Genomic DNA, 19870 nt, shown 5'->3' with positions numbered 1-19870 from the left:
TCCTCATCTCTGGGAGGGCTGGTAAAATCAAAGACCTTTGTACCTAGGTAAAATTCTGGACCAGTCCTGCCCCGAGGTAGATCCACTAGGATGGAATACAGGTGAAGCCCAGGCTGGGTATCCTGCTGGCAGTTAAGTATGGACTTGAGATGTCATTGGTACAAGAAACTTCCAATTCCCTATACCAATTCAAATGGGCACTTTCTCTGAAATTTAGTCAGAGTTGCTGAGAGTAATCAGAGGTTATGGGACGTGCTTAGAGTTCCATTAACCAGTTTGGGTGAGAGGCAAGACTTGAACTCAGATCTCCCTAGCTGTTAGGGCAGCTTTTTCTCCATAGCCTTCTGCCGGTCCCCATTAAGTGCAGATTCCATTTTATCTGAGAACGTAGTAAGAAAACAGGCCAGAAGTTTGAATTTATTTCTAGGTCTGACCCTAATCTCAAGGAGTTAATCTCAAACTGATTGTTAAACTGCCTGGGTTCTGAGAATGATTGATTTGTGGGACTCTTTGCCCTGCCTCCTGTCCAGTTTAAGGCACTGATACCACAAGAAAGGCCTATGGCCAACATGACATTTCCAATCTGACCCTGGGGTGGGCTACAGAATGAAAAATCCACCAAATCTCAAAAAAAAATTTATTTAGAAAATGCTGACAGTTTGACAGGACATGAGACATCTTGTGGCATTGTATTTCCAACCATTTTTTCCTTGCCTTTCATTTAAAAAATAAACCTGCTAACAAGCTATATGACATATAGATATATATTTTTTCTTACAGACACCTGCCATGATTAAATACTCATATTTTTTTCATTATCTCTTTTAAATCAAAAATAAAGATTTTTGCTGACTTTCCTTTTTTCGGAGCGAATGTGAGAGTAAAGTAACATGTTCAAACACTTTGGGTTATTCAGAGGGGGCACAAGCACATCACAGAGGAGTGGACACGGGGGGAGGGGGGGCATTGACCTGCCTGCTGGCAGTCCACAGTGGGAGCTGGACTTGGGCAAAGGTCAAAGTCACCCCTTTCAGTTTGCCTGTTTGGATGCTACCAGGTATGACCCTAACTATGACCACGGAACAGGACTCACAGAGTTGACTTTGGCCACTCAGATGGCTACTGAGCTGCTCCCCATCCCTCCCCTCCTTGAGCTCCATTCCCCAAGGGAGTGCCACTTCCAAGGACCCCCAGAGGACAATAGGTTGGTCTTGGCACGTTGAGGACACCAAGGAAAAACGAAGAGTCTCCTCCCAGGGTGGGAGCTACGGTAGGGCTCTGGCACCTTTAAAATCACTGCCCTAGGAGTGGTGTGGACAATGTCAGAAGGCCACAGGGCAGCGTGAGCTGGGCAGGACTGAGCTGGGCTGAGGCAGATAGGGCTGGAGACCATCTAAAGACAGTATCCTTTTCTATCTCTTCCAAATGATGGCAGTGGTGAGTAGGCAGAAGAGTGGTTGATGACCTCTCCAGGTCTTCACCACCAGAACTAGACCTGCGCCTGGAAATTCCCCTTAACTCGAGGGACGAGGTGCTTTTGGAATCCAAGGTAGGTATTTGGTTCATCTTGGCAGTCCTTGCGCATGTCTGACCCTGTGTGCAAGAGGGAGCGAATGGATGCCCACAGATGGACCCTTGATGCCAGCACAGGTGAGTGACTCAGTGGCTTTCCTTAGAGAGGGGTAATCCATAGACCATGGCTACATGAAGCCGTGGGTACCATGGTTCAGTCTCTAGATGTGACATACTCCTCCCTCCTAGACCCTTGGGCTGTACCATTGGCATCCCTTCCCAGACCTAGTTGAAGTATGACATGGCATCCAAGGTGTGCACGCCTGGGATGTTCCTCAGGACCCCAAACCACTCACTTGCCTGAGACAGTTAATCTGGGAGAAGAGAGAAGAGAGCAGGCACATTTCAGCTTGGCGAATATGTAAACAGGGGCGGAGAGGAGCTTCTTTTGGAGAATATGGCGTTCCAGATGCCAGAAACCTGGGTTCCCATCTGTGGCTATAACCAGCAAAAGGCAAATTTCCAGATGGATGGACATCTGGTCTGGGAAGAAGACTCACCTTTGGGCTAGCTTAATCCCATTGATGCTTCTGGTCTGCTCTTTATCCTTAGAAATTTCAAACACTAGCTCTGGTCCAGCCTCATGGCTCCCTATGTCTTGTCCAAGAGGAAGGTGGCCATTGCCCCGGGTGTTGCTTTTCTCTCTCCCCAAGGAAGCTCTGGAGGGCGTGAGGTCAGATGAGGGTTGTATATGTGTGTGTGTGTGTGTGTGTATGCAAATTCGTATGAGTATATTTTTGTGTCCAGAGGCAAAGTGGTATAAGAAAACGACAGCTGGCCTCAAAAGAAGGAAGACCTGGGTTTGAGTCCTGCCTCCCAGAGCCCCAGGCAGCTCTAAGATTGTAAGATGCAGAGAAGGTGCTGATCTACATTGGTAGGGGAAATTCCTCACTAGCATCTTCCTTGTAGCAATGAAATCACAGGTTTGATTAAAAAAAAAAAGGTGTGTGTGTACATAAAAAAAAAACCAACAAAAGAAAATTTGGCTGTATGATCCATATGTGTATATATACATACATATGCTATATATTATGTGCATAATATATATCTGTATACACATACCCATATTTTTCTATTTCAAAGTTCTCAATACTCTAAATGGAATGGAGTTGTAACCATTCCCTAAAAGGAACTGGAAACCTCTCTAAGGGACCTACACATATTGTAGGTTGGGGAAAGGGCAGGGGCATTTTTTTCTTTTCTTTTCTTTTCATGAGAGAGAAAAGAAAAAGCAGTATGATCAAATGGGGACAGTGGCAGATGTGTTTCCATGGAGATGGTGGGATGCTTGATGTAGGGCTGGGGGGAAGGGTATTCTGAGACTTGAATTCCATGCTGGCTATTCCTTTTCTTTCTTCCTCAAAGCCAAAGGGGCCTTCACCAAGCTTAAGAGCCAGGTTTTAATTAAAAAACAACAACAAAAAAAAACCCCACAAAACTAAAATATGAAACCCTAGACCTCCGCCTTGTGGTTCTTTGTCCCTCATCTATACCCAAGGACGGGATTTTCCATTCTAAGACACCTCTTCCTTAGGGAAGTTCTTTTCTCCTACAATTGTCTCTGAGCCATCTTCTGCCAGCTAGTTTGACACCTGGAGCACAGCCTGTCAGCTAAGTTGTTCCTCCGGCTCCCAAGAGCATTTCTTTCACATTTGGCCAGGATCTAAGTCGGCCAAAAGGAACAATGGTTGGTTCTGCCCTGTTACCAGGCTCCAGCCCCTTCTGGAAATCAGTTATCTTTGCTAAAGAGCTGGTCAGTATGGGAAAGGCAGGCTATTTCAACCAGTCTGCAATCACAATGACATGTTCTCCAGTGGCCTGTCTCTTGCCATTTCTGGGGTGGGGATGGGGCTTAGATTCCCTCTCCCTGTACCCTTTAAGGCTTCTCCTGATGTCGACCCAGAACACAGTTGTGCTAACCCTACTTTTTAATATTCTGATGGGTTTTTCCAAGAGACCTGGTCCTCCCTAAATCATCTCACCAAACACTGCTATCCCCAGGAAGCCATTGGCTCTATTCTTTCCAGAGGTAAACTGTCCTCACCTCTCCCCCTACAAAATAGTGACATTCCAATCTCAGACCTTGATGGAGACTGTGAGGATGTCCACCTTCCCTTCCCAGCCTCTGGGTGTTCTGGGTCTCTTTTAGGGGTAGAGATCTGGTGTGTCCCCACCTCCCCTCTTCTACTGCTTTATAGATATAGTGTCCCGGACAGGAAGTAGCTTAAAAAAAACCCCATATTTCATGGTGGGTCATTTCTTGGAAAGGACCTTTTTTCCCCCTGTCAGCTATTCTTGTCTCCCAGGCCATTCTCTTGGCTGCCCCTTTCTAGGGTGGTTTCTAGGGGACTTCCCATACCCTGTGGCCAGATTCTCCCATTTCTCTTAAAGGTATTCCCCCACCCCCCCTCCAGGAGGTGAGTCTTTGGCTCTTTGTAAATGGGATATTTTAGGGAATGTGCAAGCGGTGTGTATCCTTGTTGGGTATCACCTAATCTCTCCCTGCCATAACTCTGTCTCTGTAACAGATCTGGTCCTTCCGGCTCTCCTTTCTTTTGCCTACGTGGAAGACTGGGATGGGACATTAATATAACTTCTCCTAGCCTCACTCCTGGGCAGGCACTGAATGTGTGTGTGTGCGGCATGTGTATATGTGTATAAGACACAGAAAAATGAGACACCAGTGTGAGTGGGTGTTTGTTTTGCTATGCTAATAAAAGAAATCCGAGTGATTTCTCTTCTTAAAAATAAGAGGCTTTGACTACCCTTCAGAATACCAAGCCCAGCCTCTCTTTCCTCCCTGCTTCCGCTTGGGTGCTGTGAGAAGTCTGCTCCTTCGACAAGGACGGAGACTGGAGGCCGAGGAGGGAGAAGCCTGGGGTTTGCCCAGGTGAGGACCCCGGCCTTCCACTCAGTTCCCAACTCGAGGGAACAACGATTACATTTTTGGTTTCTCGCTTCTCCAGAATAGTTCTCCTGGTGACCTTCCCTTGAGGCTGGGGCAAGCATGGGGAAGGAAAGATGATTCCAAGCTTCATCCTTAATCTCAACAAGCATCTCCCCTGTTGAACTGAGCCTTTTCCTTCAGCGATGCAGCCCTGCTCCCCGACAGCCTCCGTCCCTCCTAAGTCTTGCACTCAAGACACAGAATTCAAGTAAAGTGATCAGAGGACTTAGCTGCCAGGTCTATCACCCGCCTCCCATCTTGCTCACTTAACAATAATAGGTAAAAAGGGCTGACTGGGCTGCCTCCTGAGGTCCATTTTTTTCTTGTTGAAAACAAAACAAAACTTGTTGAGAGTTGAACCAGAGAGAGTCCCACCCGGGGAAGAGGGGAGCATGGGCAGAAATGGGGCCGGTTATCCCAGAGTTGGCTTTGACAGTGCACCGAATGTTATTCTGTTGTTCTATATTCTATATGTTATATTCTTCCAACTCCACCTCGAAGGGCTATAAGATCAAGCCCAGTATCTTCTGCCTAGGGACCGACTCACCTCAAGACCCCAAGACCCTCAAGAGATCAAGCTATCTCCCCCTTTCTCTCCATGTCCACCCCTGAGGAATCACCCTGGGTTGGGGGGATGGAGAAGGGTAGGGCTTTGGCTTGAAGGATTCCAATCATGGCAGAGGGAGGCAGCAAATGTCAGTGTGGGCACTGGCATCTCCACGTGCCACCCCTGCACCCCGACTGCCATATTGAGAATGGAGCAGGGAGATCGAGGCGGAGGACAGTCATTCTGTGCTCAGGAGTGGAGAAGGGCTTAGTTTCCCAGCTACCTGCCTCAGTGTTCTGATTTCTCTGCCCCTCTCTGAGCTTTGCCACCCTGTGGACACTCTTCTTCTTCGTCTCTGGGCGACCCTCAAAGCAGCCTTCACTAGAGGACTGATTGTCTTCCACGTGCACATATCAGCTTGTTTTTTCCTTTCTCCCTTCCTTTTCAGGATTAGATTTTGCTAGCCCCTGGAATCTCTGGAAAAATAAAGTTGGGAGGTGAAAAGTCCACTTGATTCTGAGTTTTGTTTTGTTTAAGGAGAGGGAGGGTTGGGAAGGGTGAGGAAGAGGATTATCTTGTACCATTTCTTTCTTTCCTTTCCAGTATCAAACAAATGATGAGAATCCAGCTATAGGGGCCCGGGACCCAGGAGCTAGGCTACTGGGGGGCCGGTAGAGCGTGCTCTGTTGGCTGGGGGGATTGGCAGGGTTCTGGGGTGTTGGAGTCCGACTGGCTTTGGGCCGGAAGAGGCTGCCCTGCTGGGTGCTGTTGTTGTTAGCCACTGTGGAGTGGTCAGGCTCCCCTGAGTCGCTCTCTGTGTAGCTGTAGGCCTGGGCCCGGGAGATGCCCTTCTGCTGCCGTCTCCAGGAGTTGTAGTAGGTGGGATCACTGATGTAATGGTTGACAAATGAGTGGGCCTTTTGGTGGTTCTGGTCTACCTCATATTCGCTGTCGCTTCCCTGAAGGGACAAAGGATTAAGGGGATGTCAGTGGTTTAAGACAACAAGTCAAAGGACATCTAGGTAGCAGAGAGGGTGGAGATCCAGGTCTGTGGTTCTGGGGTCCTGGGTTCAAATTTGTGCTAAGATACTTTTTTAGCTGTGTGATCCTGGGCAAGTCACTTAAACCAATTGCCTATCACTCTTCTGCTTAGGAATCCATACCGATTCTAAGACAGAAGGTAAAAAGACAGAAGTTAAAAAAACAGCAACAATAACACAATAAGAGGGAGGTATAGCCTGGAGAACTGGGGATAGGGAGGTGGAAAACCTAGGATCTAGCTGTGGTTCAACCAGTGGATCACTATTGATCCTGACTCAGTCTTGAGACCTCACGCTTTCCAGCGGTAGAATAGCAATAAATCTCCCAACTTCTCAATCTCATAGCAATGTACCCAGGCCCGACGAGATGAGAAATAAAAGGATACTTTCTGAATAATGGATAAGCATTTATGAGGTGATGGGTGCTGGAGATACAAAGAAAAAGCAAGTGTCTGCCCTCAAGAAGCTTATATTCTAATGGAAGTGCTTTCTTCTATACTTTCTTAAAAAAATTTTTTTTCATTTTAATTAAACCCCTTACCTTCCATCTTCATCAAGACTATATATGAGCTCCAAGGCAGAAGAGCAATGAGGGTTCATTGACTTGCCCAGGGTCACACAGCTAGGAAGGCCAGATTTGAACCTAGGACCTTCCATATCTGCACCTGGATTTCTACCCACTGAGCCATCTAGCTGCTCCCTGACCTGACAGTTGAGGGGCAGCTAAGTGACTTAGAGGATGGAGAGTTAGGCATGGAGATGGGCAAGTTGGTTAATTCCCATTGCCTAACCCATACTGCCTTTCTGCCTTGGAACCAATACTTAGTATCAATTCTACAGAAATATCATGAATTTTTTTATTGTATATGTGATATATATTTTTATCCACAACATAAGGAGTATGGAAATATTTACTGCATGAAAGCACTGATATAACCTATATCAGACTATTTACCACTGCCAGGAAGAGGGGGGAAGGGAGAGAATTGAAATAGAAAAATGTGAGAAAACTGTTGTCAAAAATTATTTCTACATGTCATTAAAAAATTCAATTTAAAAAAGAGTCCAGAGACAAAAAAGGGGAGAAAAGACAGAAAGTAAGAGTTGAGAGAGAGAGAGAGAGAGTGAATGGAGAGGAAATGAGGGGTCACTTTTCAAGGAATTTAGCAAGGAAAGGAAGGAGAGGTGATAGCTGGTGGCATGGTAGGATCTAGTCAAGGTGTTGGTTTAAAAAATTTTTTTTAAAGATAGGGAAACTTGGAAGTGTTTGTAGGCAACAGGAAAGGAGCCAGTTGGAGGGGAGAGATGGAAGATTAGAGAGAATGAATAGGGATGATGGTGGGGGCAATTATCTGTAGAGTACAGGAGGGGAGGGGGTCAAAGAGTTGGCACCAGCAAGCAGAAGGGTCTTCTCATCAGAGATGCCAGAGAGATTCCAGATCAAGAGGAGGGGAGACGACGGAACTATCAATGAAGAGAGGGATTGGTAGTTTGATCATCTGTAGGCTACCTTATCTTACATGACCTCTGATGGAGATTTTGCCATATAGGAAATGACTATTTCTATGCCATAGGTCATTATGTGGGGAGACCTTGAGCGGACAATACTTAACTTTCCCCATGGAATTAAAAGCACTTTATAGATAAAATTTCAGTATAAGAAATGGTAATTGCCTTCGTATTATAGATGGGAACATTGATTCCCAGAAACGGAGGCCCAAAAGAGACGCTAAGAGTATATGGGAAAGAGCCCTTCCAGATTAAGGGGGGATTTGAATCTTAGATCCGCCACCTGTATGCTCTTGGATGAGGCAGTTACTATCTCTGGGTCCCAACCTCTTCATCTGTAAAATAAAGGGGTTGGACTCCATGACCTCTGAGGTGCCTTCTAGTTCTAGCATCATATCATTCAATGAATCTGCACTTTTCATCCCGAGGTTTTACTCACTAAACTAATCTCTCCACTCCCATGAGATCAGGACACGGTGGCCAAGGCATCTCTGGGTCCTCTGGGAGCTGAGTTAGAGAGATGCTCAGATCCTGCTACTTCCCCAACTCTCATCTCGTGGAAAACTCCACCAACTAGCCCTAGCCCAGAGGCCCAGCTTGCAGGGCAGCTGGTGGTGCCTGCCCAGAGGAGCGAGACAATGTCCCTCCGTGAGGCACCATAGAAACCAGCCCTTTTCATTTCATTTGCCTCACTGTTAGCCTCGAGTAGAACAAAGGGGGACCGCCGACAGCAGGGCAGAGAGAGACGAGCCCCACTCACCCCCCAAGCCGACACAGAGCTGGCCCCGGGGTCACCTGGCGGAAGGAGGCCAGGGCAAAGTCACGGGCTCATCAAGCTGGCAGGGTCAGGGAGGGGTGCGCCATTGGACAATTGCTTGAGCCAATGGCCCCATGTCTACCATCCAATTAAGTCCTGGAGCAGGGACCTGAGGAGGGACTTAGCTAAGGTTAGGCCAGGGGAGGGGTTGGGGCCAGGGACGTAGACTATTATTTGGAATATGGTCCTGGCACAGGATCAAGGAAGCTCAAGCTGGACTATCCCAGCCCGAGAATTGGTCCTCAAAGGAGCCCTGCTTGGTCTGAATAAGCCCCAGAAAGTAGCCTTCATTTGTAGTGTATTTTGTTTTATTTTATACATTTCAACTACTTTTCTGAGGCAGCATCCACAGGCTTTATCAGACTGCTGAAAGAGTTCCTTGATATAAAAAAAGGTTAAAGGGGCAAAGCTAGGTGATAGAGTCAGACCTAGAGAGAGGAGGTCCTGGGTTCAAATGTGACCTGACACTTCCTAGCTGTGTGACCCTGGACAAGTCACTGAACCCTCATCGCCTAACCTTTATTGCTCTTCTGCCTTGGAACCAATACACAGTATTGATTTTAAGATGGAAGGTAAGGGTTTAAAGAAGAAAAAGAAAAGGTTAAGAATCCAGCTTGCTCTTGTCCAACATCCTTACCACTACTACCGGGGGCACCTTAACCCATTGTCTTCCTCTTGCCTCTTCCCCAGGTTGTCTAAATGGAAGCAAGGCTCCCTGGCTCTCCCTTACCTTCCTCTCTGCCTGGGCTCTTTTGCTGCTCACAGGCCTTGGACACAATGGAGGTCTATAAAGCTTTTCTTCTGATGAGATGGAGAACCACCAGGTCTTACCATCTGCACCACCATGGTGCTAAGTTCACCTGTAGGCTCTTCAGTCGCAGCGCAGTTATCTGACCAATTTCTGTAACTTAAGAAGAACCTACAGACCCTTTTTTCCACCAATGTTTTGCAGCCCTGATGCTGAACTTTCTTCATGTGTGGTCTCCAGTTAGAGTACAAGCTCTTTTTTTTTTTTTAAATTTAAACCCTTACCTTCCATCTTGGAATCTATACTGTGTATTGGTTCCAAGGCAGAAGAGAGGTAAGGGCTAGACAATGGGGGTCAAGTGACTTGCCCAGGGTCACACAGCTGGGAAGTGTCTGAGGCCACATTTGAAATCAGGATCTCCCATTTCTAGGCCTGACTCTCAGTCCACTGAGCCATCCAGCTGCCCCCGGAGTAAAAGCTTTTGAAGGGCAGGGAACTGTCTCAATTTTCCTAATGCTGTGCCTAGCAATTAGCATAGTGTTTGGTTCACAGTAGGCACTCAATAAATGCTTTTTTTCACTCATTCATTTTAGAGCTGAAAAAAACAAACAAACAAACCAGAACAAAAGAGGGAGAATGACTTGCCAAAGACTAAATAGTAATAAGTAGCAAGGTTAGCATTCAAACTCTGACTTCAAATCTCATCTTTTTTTCACTATAGCTTGAATTTGATTTCTGGAGAAACCCCAAGGAGGCTGGAGTTGTTCAGGGGTTAAATTGAGTTTTTGGATGATCCCAGGCATCCATCCACTCCAGGATTCCAGTGGTCATTTTAGACACATCTTTTTCTCCTTTCTAGCTTCTAGAAACTTTCCCTATAAATCTAATTATTTTCAATCTGGTCATTTTTAAAAAGACCTTGTGTCTTAGAATTCATATCACTCCCCCCCCCCTTTTTTTTAACCCTTACCTTCTATCCTGGAATCAATATTGTGTATTGGTTCCAAGGCAGAAGAGCAGTAAGGGCTAGGCAGTGGAGGTTAAGTGACTTGCACAGGGTCACACAGCTAAGAAGTATCTGAAGACAGATTTGAACCCAGGACTTCCCATTTTCAGGCCTGGATCTCAATTCACAGACACCTAGCTGCCCCTGAATCCATATCATTCTAAGGCAAAAGAAGCTGTAAGGGCTAAGAAACTGGGATTAAAAGATTTTCCTAGGGTCACACAATTAGGAAGTATCTGAGGCCACATTTGAATCCAGACCTCCTGTTTCCAGGTCTGATTATTCACTGAGCCACCTAGTTGCTCCCTCCTTACACAGCCTCTCCCCTACTAGAATGTTTCCTTGAGGAGGGTGGGGAGGTAGGGACTGGGGTTTTTGGTGTTTTTTTTCTTTCTTTTTGTAACCCTAGGTCTTAGTTCTGTCTGGAACAAATTATCGACATGGGGCTGAATTAGAAGTGGGCAGACCTCTGTGACAAGAAGGTGCATCGGTGCTGAGCTCCAGGGTACTGGCCTTGCTTGTGCTGGGATGATTGGGATGAAGAGAGAGACAGACAGTCAGACAGAGAGAGAGAGACAGAGAGAGACAGAGAGAGACAGAGAGAGAGAGAGAGACAGAGACAGAGAGAGACAGAGAGAGACAGGCTGGGAGCCAGAGACAGACAGAAAGAGAAAGAAAGAGTCTGAGACAGACAGAGAGAGCCCAAGAAAGAGAAAGACAGACAGAGAGACACAGAGAGAGACCGGGTATCAGGGGCCACCATTGGCCAAGCCTCTGAAGGGAACAAGAAGGGGGTGTGGGAAAAGTGGATGGGGCGGTGGGGGTATTTGTGTCTGTGCTAGAAGAAAGCTGGTGAGCAGCTGGGGTAGGGAGAGGAAACCCCCTCCTTCCCCCTCTCTTATTAGCATTAAATCACGGAGGCTTGGAGGGGGTGGAATGGTTGGTTGTAGCTTGGTAGGGGGTGGGGTGGGATGTGGAGGTCTTTTCTTTGCCTCCCTCTTGAGCATCTGGTCCACACCCTCCCGGGAGGTTACATCCCCATCATGCACCCCATCGGTCTGTTTGGAATGTGGGACGGGGCTTTTTATGTTCCCGGTAGAAATGGGGGTGGGTAGGAAGAAAGGCTATACATGAAAGGGGGAGGGGCTCCTGCTGGTGGATAGGGGGAGGGGCTGAGAAATGAATTTAAAAAAAAAAAAGGAAAGGGAGACTCCCTAACCTGCATTTACTTTTATTTCTACCTCGGCTAAGCAACCCCATCCCATTTCCCAGACTCCGGCCAAGCCCAGTCAGGTTAAAGTGGGGCTGCCCTGAGCCCTCCCAAGCCCTAGAGAGGGGGCTTGGGAGGGATAACTGTCGCCGCTTGCTGCCTCCGCCGGGGAGGTGGGCTTTGTTTCTCACAACATCTGTTTCTTTTCAGGCTGGAGGTGGAGTGTGAGGAGGAGGAGGAGGAAGAGGAGAGAAGGGGGGGAACCAGGGGCTCCGAGGCTTTGAATCTTCTTTCTCCTGCTTTCAGCTTTCCCTCTGCTCCCCATAATTGAATTCAGCTTTCCTGTAAAACTCGGCACACAATGGGAGCCATTCATGGGCAGCCCTCAACTCAACCAGCCAGGCAAGCCCGTGACAGCTTTCAGCTCCCGCGACTCTTAAGAACTCCTCAAAGCCACTCCATCATCGAGGAGAGGAGAGCTTGGCAGGAGAGGGGCTCCGAGGGCCAGTGGCACAGAGCTGGGGGAAGGGGAGGGACGTGGGGACCTCGGAAAAAAAGCCAGGACAAAACGAACGGGAAGCCGAGGGCTTGCCCTGGAGCTCATCGCCATAGCCTTGGCTAGTCTCTCCATCAGGAAGAGTGGGGAGATGTATGTACCTGGGGGAAATCAGAAAGACTTGGGGAGAGTTGAGAATGGGGGGGGGTGTCACCCCGATGCAAAGAAGACTAGGGGGCATTATTTTTTCCCTAGTTTTTTCAGTTGTCAGAGTCTCTGTGAGCCCATTTAGGGTTTTCTTGGCGGGGATACTAGGGTAGTTCTCCATTTCCTTCTCCAGTTCATTTTACAGATAAAGAAACTGAGGCAATCAGGGTTAAGTGACTTAGTGCCCAGGGACATACAGCTAGTAAGTGTCTGAGGCCGGATTTGAATTCAGGAAGGTGAGCCTTTCTGATTCCAAGTATGGTACTCTATCCACTGTGCCATCTAGGTACCTCCTTAGAAGGCAAAGAATGGTGGAATTCATTGTGCTCTCCACCCTTGCTTTCTGTCTTCAGCCCCAAGACCTACCTTCTACAGGAAACCTTTTCAAACCCCTCTTAATTCTAGTATCTTCCTTTTTTTGATTATTTCCCATCCATTGTGTATTCAACTTGTTTGCAAAATTGACTCCCCATTAGATTGCAAATTGTTTGAGAGCAGATGTGTAATTAGGATCTGCTCCCCAGGACTCTGAATCCCAGCTTCCCATGTTCCTTCTCCTGTTATGTCCTCATGTTTTAGAATTAAAGTTTGGGGGTGACCCCACCCCTCTTTTTTCTCCCCCATTGTGGTTTGTGGAGGTGGGGGGAGTCCCAGGCAGGGTAACTTTTCTCACATGTCTTTACTCAGGCTTTTACTTTTGTTCTTGTATTTTTCCTACTTCAAGTGATTCCAGGAGGAGGAGGTGACAATCTTAAGGTACTCTGTTCTGGTCAGATTTATGGAGTAGGAAGTTCAGTTATGAGTGAAAAGAAAAATAATGGCTAGCATTTAGATAGTGCTTTAAGGTTTGCCAAGAGTTTTACCAATATTATCTTACTTGATCCTCAGAACAACCCCACAAGGTAGGTGTTATTATTATCTCCATTTTATTGATGAGGAAAATGTTAACAGAGGTTGAGTGACCTGCTCAGGGTCATATAGCTAGGCTGGACTTGAACTCAGGAAGCTAAGTGGCACAGCAGATGGTCAAATCCAACACACTCTGTTTGGGGGTCAGCTGGGGGGCTCAGTGGATTGAGAGCCAAGCCTAGAGATGGGAGATCTTGGGTTCAAATCTGACCTCAGACACTTCCTAGCTGTGTGACCCTGGACAAGTCACTTAACTCCCATTGCCTAGCCTTTACTACTCTTCTGCCTTGGAACCAATGCACAGTATTGATTCTAAGATGGAAAGTAAGGATTAAAAAAAACAAACAAACCAAAACCACTCTGTTTGGCATTCAAAATCCTTGCTAAGGTAGCCACCTCCTCCTGACTCTTCTTCTACCTTACTACTTCCAGACTCTCTTTGATCCAGTAACCTTGGCATCCTGGTTGTGCTATGAACACGACTCTCCCTCTCTCAGTGCCTGGCATTTTCTCTGACCATCCCCTGTGCCTGGAACATTCTCTTTCTTCAGCTCTGCCTACTGACTTCCCTGGTTTCCTTGAAGTTCCAACTAAATTCCCATTTTTTACAAGAAGCCTTTCCTAATCCTATTAATGTGATTGCTTTCCCTCTGTTAATGATTTCCTATTTATCCTGCATCTAGTGTGCTTTGGCTACATTTGTTTGCATGTTGCTCCCCCATTCCATTAAGAGCTCCTCAAGGGAGCCCCCCTTTTTTATTCCTTACCTTTTGTCTTAGAATTAATACTAAGTTCCAAAGCTGAAAAGCAGCAAAGGCTAGGCAGTTGGGTTAAGTGACTTGCCCAGGGTCACCCAGCTAGGAAGTATCTGAGGTCAAATTTGAACCCAGGTCCTCCTACCTCCAAACCTGGCTCCCTAACCATTAAACCACCTAGTTGCCCCTGAAAGGGCTGCTTTTTGCTTCTTTTTATATCCTAAGTGCTCAGCAGTGTGTCTGGCACATAGTAGGTACTTAACAAATGTTTATTGATTTATAAAATCAAGCTGGTATCAAAGGTTTACCTAGGGTTGGACAGAGCAGCCTTATGACAACATAAAGGCATAAGGATGGGACTGGAGGGAGGCTCAGGTGAGGATGCAGCCACCTTCCTTGCTAGAACTTACTAGAATGATGCTGCACTGTCAGGCTGGTTTGCAAGTTTACAATTAAGAGGTTCTATGTGACACCATTTACTTTAGAATACACAAAATTCTAGTGTATGTGTTAAGAAAGACCAGCGTGGCTCCCATTGGGAGGTTGGGTATTCGTTCGTTCCAGTGGGGCTGCCTTTACTGAAGGCAGGTTTGAAGACAGACCTCTTTGGGAACTAGCTGCAGGGTGTGTGACACATTCTTTTGAACATCCCCAGCAGAGACAAGTCTTTTCCCTTTGAAGGTGGATTCCATTTTCAGAAACTGCCAAGAATCCTTTGGAGCCAAGTGTGGTGAATGGGGGAATCAATGAGCAATACCTCTGGGATAGCAGTTCCCCCAGCAGCAAAATGAGAAAGCTGTTTTAGGGAACCTCCCTCTAAGGTTTGTTTTGAAGGTAGACAGGGTATCCCCGAAGTCTTAGTGAAATTTTAATCTCTAATAGCTTTTTGTCCATCATGTCCAGCTCTTTGTGAACCCATTTGGGTTTTTTTTTTAAAGCTATTTGAGGGGGCAGCTAGGTGGCTCAGTGGATTGAGAGTCAGGTCTATAGATGGGAGGTCCTTTTTTTTTTGACCTCAGATAGTTCCTTGCTGTGTGACCCTGGGCAAGTCACTTAAGCCCCATTGCTTAGCCCTTGCCACTCTTCTGCTTTGGAGTCAATATATTGTATTGAGTCTAAGACAGAAGGTAAGGTAAGGAAAAGTAAGGAAAGGAAAAGGAAAGGAGGGAGGGAAGAAGGAAAGAAAGAAAAATAAAGGAAGGAAGGAAGTAAAGGAAGGAAACAAGGGAAAAGAAAGAAAGAAAAAGAGAAAGAAAGGATACTAGAGTGGTTTGCCATTTCCTTCTCCATCTCATTTTATAGATGAGAAAGCTGAGGCAAACAGGGTGAAATGATTAGCCCAGGATCATACTGCTAGTGAGTGTATGAAGTATTTGAACTCAGGTCTTCCTGACTCCAGGCTTAGTGCTCTATCCACTGGGCAATCTAGTTACCTCTTTAATAGCTTAGGGCAACTTAAAATTGCACTTAGATTTTTTTGGAGGATGCTCCAAATATGTAAAATGCTTTGTAAAGCTGAAATACTATCTGTAAACATATGAATTAACAGTAATTAAAAAAAAGAAATGGGGCTATAGATTAATTAGTGACTGTAATGTCACCCATAAACCTCCTTTGAAAGTCAGAATTCCAAAAGACAGGACTAAATATAAAACATTTCTAAAATGATTTTAAGCTGGTAAAGGGCTCTTGTTGCATTATCTCACAAAAACCTAACAGACCTTAGGTTTGTTGTCCCATTTTTTTTTTAGATGAGGGTAACTGAGTGCTCTGCTGCCCTGAATGGAGATCGCCTCTGCTGGACCACTATTTCAGAAAAGCACAAGATACCATGCTCTACTTCATTCCTTATTCTTCCACCATCTCCTCTTCTCCAATCCCCACTAATTTCCTTTTCTCTCTCCTGATCCTCATCTTCTTCCTAGCTTCCAAGTTTGGAACCATGAGCCATAAACCATATCCATACTCCCAAGGTTCCCAGATGGGATGTTAGTCTATATCCTTATGGTGTCACCTTTCATCTCTGTAAATTTCTCCCAAATGCCTCTTCCTGGCCTTTATTTTGTCATCTCCCTCAGTAGAATGTAAGCTCTGGGAAGGCAGGGGTTGCCTTTGTGTATATATTTGTATTCCTTGTGCTTAGCTTAGTGCTTGGTCTATAGTAAGTTTTTACAACTCATTCACTCACTCATTCATTCATTCATTCATTCATTCATTCATTCATTCATATGTGTGCTGTTCCATTTTGTTTTTCTTTTTTACTTTTATTGAAATTTTATTTAAAAACTCTTTTCCATGGTTAAATGATATATGTTGTCTTCCTCCTCTCTTCCCTCCCGCCTCTGGGGCAGATAAGCAATTCCAGTGCTGTTCAATTTTGAAACCAGTCTTATGACTTTATAAACATGCCTCCAACTTCAGCTATCTTGTTCACCAGCCGGTGAACACCAGCGATCCTGCTGACCAACCCAGAGCTTGGAGTCAGTCCAGATTGATCAGCAGCTTCCACATGACCACCTTCTCTCTCTATCAAATAAAACCCAGCAAAATAACCCCACCCCCACACTCAGGGCAGTGCTGATATTAATCCTCTTTGAAAGAGAGCTTTTAAAGTCTCAGGTCCAATTGCTCCCCAGAGCCTAGGGGAAGTAGAGACTATTGTAGCTTCCCCCTTTCCTCCCTAAGGAATGAGATTTGGAGTTGTTTGATTTGGCAGTGGCTGAAATAATTCAAATTTCCACGTGCATAAGAATTTCCGGGATAGATACATTGAGGGGTGTGTTGGTAAATGTTTAACACCCAGCTTTCAGAGAACAAAAAAGTACATATGACATGTTTTTAAGTTTCATCTGCATTACTAACATTTTCTCCATCACTTTCTTAATTCTAAACATTCAACAAAACAGTAAAGCAAGCCTTGATTTGTAGCATTTTCTGATTTTTTTGGGGGGGATGTTCATGATGAAAATTTGACAATTGACTCTCTTAGAGGGGTTGCTCTGGCTCTCCTGACTAAATCCAAGGCAAACCTTAGCAAGTTATTAAGAGAAAGATTTAGAGCATCCTTTACCCCAAAAGGGGATAATTTCCAAAAGAATATGGTCTGTGGACACAGGAATAGCTCCTGCCTAGTCAGACTCTTCACAAAAGGCTTGGGGGCTCAGACATGGTTATCTCACTCATTCCCATGGTGCCAAGCACTGCCCTAATGTAGTTCATAAGCAGGTAGCAGAAAAAGTGCTAGGTTTAGAATTTAGAGGGTGCAGGTTCCAAACCCAACTTTGCTATCTAGTAATTGTATAACTTTTGGCAAGTCACTTGCTCTTTTTTCTATCTAGAAAATGAGGTGATTGAGGTAGATGACCCCTAAAGTCTCTTTTAGAAGTGAATCTAGATCCTGTGATTCTATTTTCACCTGCCTGGCCTATTATAAAAGCCCAGTAAATAGAGCTTCCTGCTCCCACTTTCACAGAATCTTGGCAGGGACTAGAGGTCATCTAGTTCAAGTTGGGGGCTGGAATCTCCTCTTCCATATGCAAAAGTGGTCAGCCAGCTTCTACTGGAAGACCTCCTCTAAATGGAAAAATACGACCTCCCAAGCCAGCTCAGTCCCATTCAATGTTGGACAGCACTAACTGTTAGGACATTCCACGCCTCCTCCACCTCCTCTTATATCAAGTCTAAATCTGCCTCTTTGCAAATTTCCACCCATCACTTCTAATTTCTGCCCTGTTGGACCAAGAAGTACAAACATTGCTTTTCCACAGGACAGCTTTTGGAATACTCAAATCAACTGATTATAAGCATTTTTATGGCCTCACTGCACGCCAGATACTGTGCTAAGCATTAGGGATACAAAGAAAAAACAAGCACAGTGCTGATCCTCAAGGACCTATTTTCTGATGAGGAAGATCACATGTATATAAATTGGTACATACAAGAGACAGATAGATTAGATGGAAGGAGGGCAGTCTTAAAAGGGAAGGCCCAAGCAGCTGAGGGGATTGGGAAAGGCCTCTGCAGGAGATGGTGGTTGAGCTTAGTTTAAAAAAAAAAAAAAGATTTTTACTGATATCTTGCTTTTATCTCCTAGATTTCTTCTCCCTTCTTCTTCTTCCTATTCCAAAAAACTATTTTTTAAAACAAGTAATTTTTAAAAAGGAGGAAGAGGAAAAACAAGTCTGACAGAGCCTACATATATAAAATAAATATTTACATGCATAAATATATAAACACATATTTATACATGTAAATATTTCTATAGAAATTTAAATATATAAAATAAATATAAATTATATATATATATATATATATAAATATAAATTAACTCTCACTTTCCATCTTGGAATCAGTACTAAGTATAGATTCCAAGACAGAAGAGCAGTAAGGGCTAGGCAATTGGGGTTGTCACTTGCCCAGGGTCACACAGCTAGGAAGTTTCTGAGGTCAAATTTGAACCCAGGACCCCCCATCTCTATGCCTTGCTCTCTTATCCACTGCTGGCACCTAGTTGCCTCTAAGTTTTTATATATTATATTTATATATATTATATGAGTCAATATATTTAAACAATTTGATGTTATATCTGGAAAGGATTGAGGGGATGTGTATCTGAGCCAAGCCTTAAAGGAAGTCAGGGATTCTGAGGTTAGGAGAGGGAGGATTTCAGGACTGGAGTCTGCCAATGGCAAGGGGATTAGAGATGAAGGGATGTGTATGAGGAGGTGGAAGTAGCTATGGTTGGACTTCAGAGTTTATGGAGGGGAGTAATGAATCACAAGTCTGGAGAAGTAGTAAGGAGCCTAGTTATGAAAGCTTTAAATGTCAACTAGAGGGGTAAGTGTGTATATATATATATATATATATATTCATATTAAATATATATAATATATGTATATATACACACATATATAATTTGATCCTCACAACATCCCTGAAAGAAAAGTGCTATTTTAATCCCAATTTTATGGATGAGGAAACTGAGACAGAACAAGGCTATCTCTATATAATATACATACTATGTATGTGTATCTATCTATCTATCTATCTATCTATCTATCTATCTATCTATCTAAAGAGAGAGAGAGAGAGGGAGAGAGGAAGGGAGGGAGGGAGAGAGGGAGGGAGAGAGGAAGGGAGGGAGGGAGGGAGAGAGAGAGAAGGAGGGAGAGAGGGAGGGAGAGAGGGAGGGAGAGACAGAGGGAGGGAGAGGGAAAGAGGGAGAGAGGGAAGGAGAGAGAGAGGGAGAGAGGGAGAGAGGGAGGGAAAGAGAGAGAGGGAGAGAGGGAGGGAGGGAGAGAGGGAGAGGGAGGGAGGGAGAGGGAGAGAGTGAGGGAGAGGGAGAGGGAGAGAGGGAGGGAGAGGGAGAGGGAGAGAGGGAGAGGGAGGGAGGGAGAGGGAGAGAAGGAGGGAAGGAGAGGGAGAGAGAGAGAGGGAGAGAGGGAGGGAGAGGGAAAGGGAGAGAGGGAGGGAGGGAGAGGGGGGGGGAAAGGAGAGATAAAATCCTTACCTTTTATCTCAGAATTTATACTAAGTATAGGTTCCCAGGCAGAAGAATAGCAAGGGCTGGACAACTGGGGTTAAGTGACTTATTGAAGATCACACAGTGAGGAAGTGTCTCAGACCACATTTGAACCCAGGACCTCCCATCTCCTTGCCTGGCTCTCTATCCTCTGAATCACCTCACTGCCCCTGAAGTAATTAAACTCAAGTCTTCCTAACTCTAGATCGAGCACTGTATCCACTGCCACCAAGTTGCTCCTCCAGTTTATAAGTGATCCTAGAGGTAATAGGGAGCCACTGGAGTTTACTGAGTAGGAGGTTTAAAAGAATAGGTTTTAGGGGAAATCCAACAATCTTGTTTTGGACATGCTGAGTCTGGGATACATGGGACATAAGGTGTAGAATTTACAGTGAAGTTGATGATGTCAGTGCTGGAGAGAGAGAGCCTGCCATACTTTAGAGATGGAATCATACTTTTAGAGATGACAGTTTTTAGAGATGACAATATGATAGGAGCTGATCATATCAGCAAGGGAGAGAATAAAGAGAAAAGAGAAGAGCATCTAAGGGCTTTAGGGGACCCCCAGAGTTCATAGTGGTGTTAA

The 19870-nt window shown here is 45.3% G+C and overlaps 1 protein-coding gene across 2 annotated transcripts in view; it reads right to left on the bottom strand.

Moving 5' to 3' along the window:
• Positions 1 to 623: 623 nt before the first annotated feature.
• Positions 624 to 19870, bottom strand: part of SDK2 (sidekick cell adhesion molecule 2) — a 491418-nt gene continuing 472171 nt past the window's right edge. For both annotated transcript variants that reach the window (XM_056817207.1, XM_056817208.1), the window contains one exon: positions 624 to 6025. In XM_056817207.1, the coding sequence (XP_056673185.1) occupies positions 5672 to 6025 (354 nt within the window). In that variant the 3' untranslated portion in view covers positions 624 to 5671. The remainder of the gene's footprint in view (positions 6026 to 19870) is intronic.

Source organism: Monodelphis domestica, chromosome 2, assembly GCF_027887165.1.
Source record: "Monodelphis domestica isolate mMonDom1 chromosome 2, mMonDom1.pri, whole genome shotgun sequence".
Lineage (NCBI taxonomy): Eukaryota > Metazoa > Chordata > Mammalia > Didelphimorphia > Didelphidae > Monodelphis > Monodelphis domestica.
This window is presented reverse-complemented; position numbering and strand designations above follow the sequence as displayed.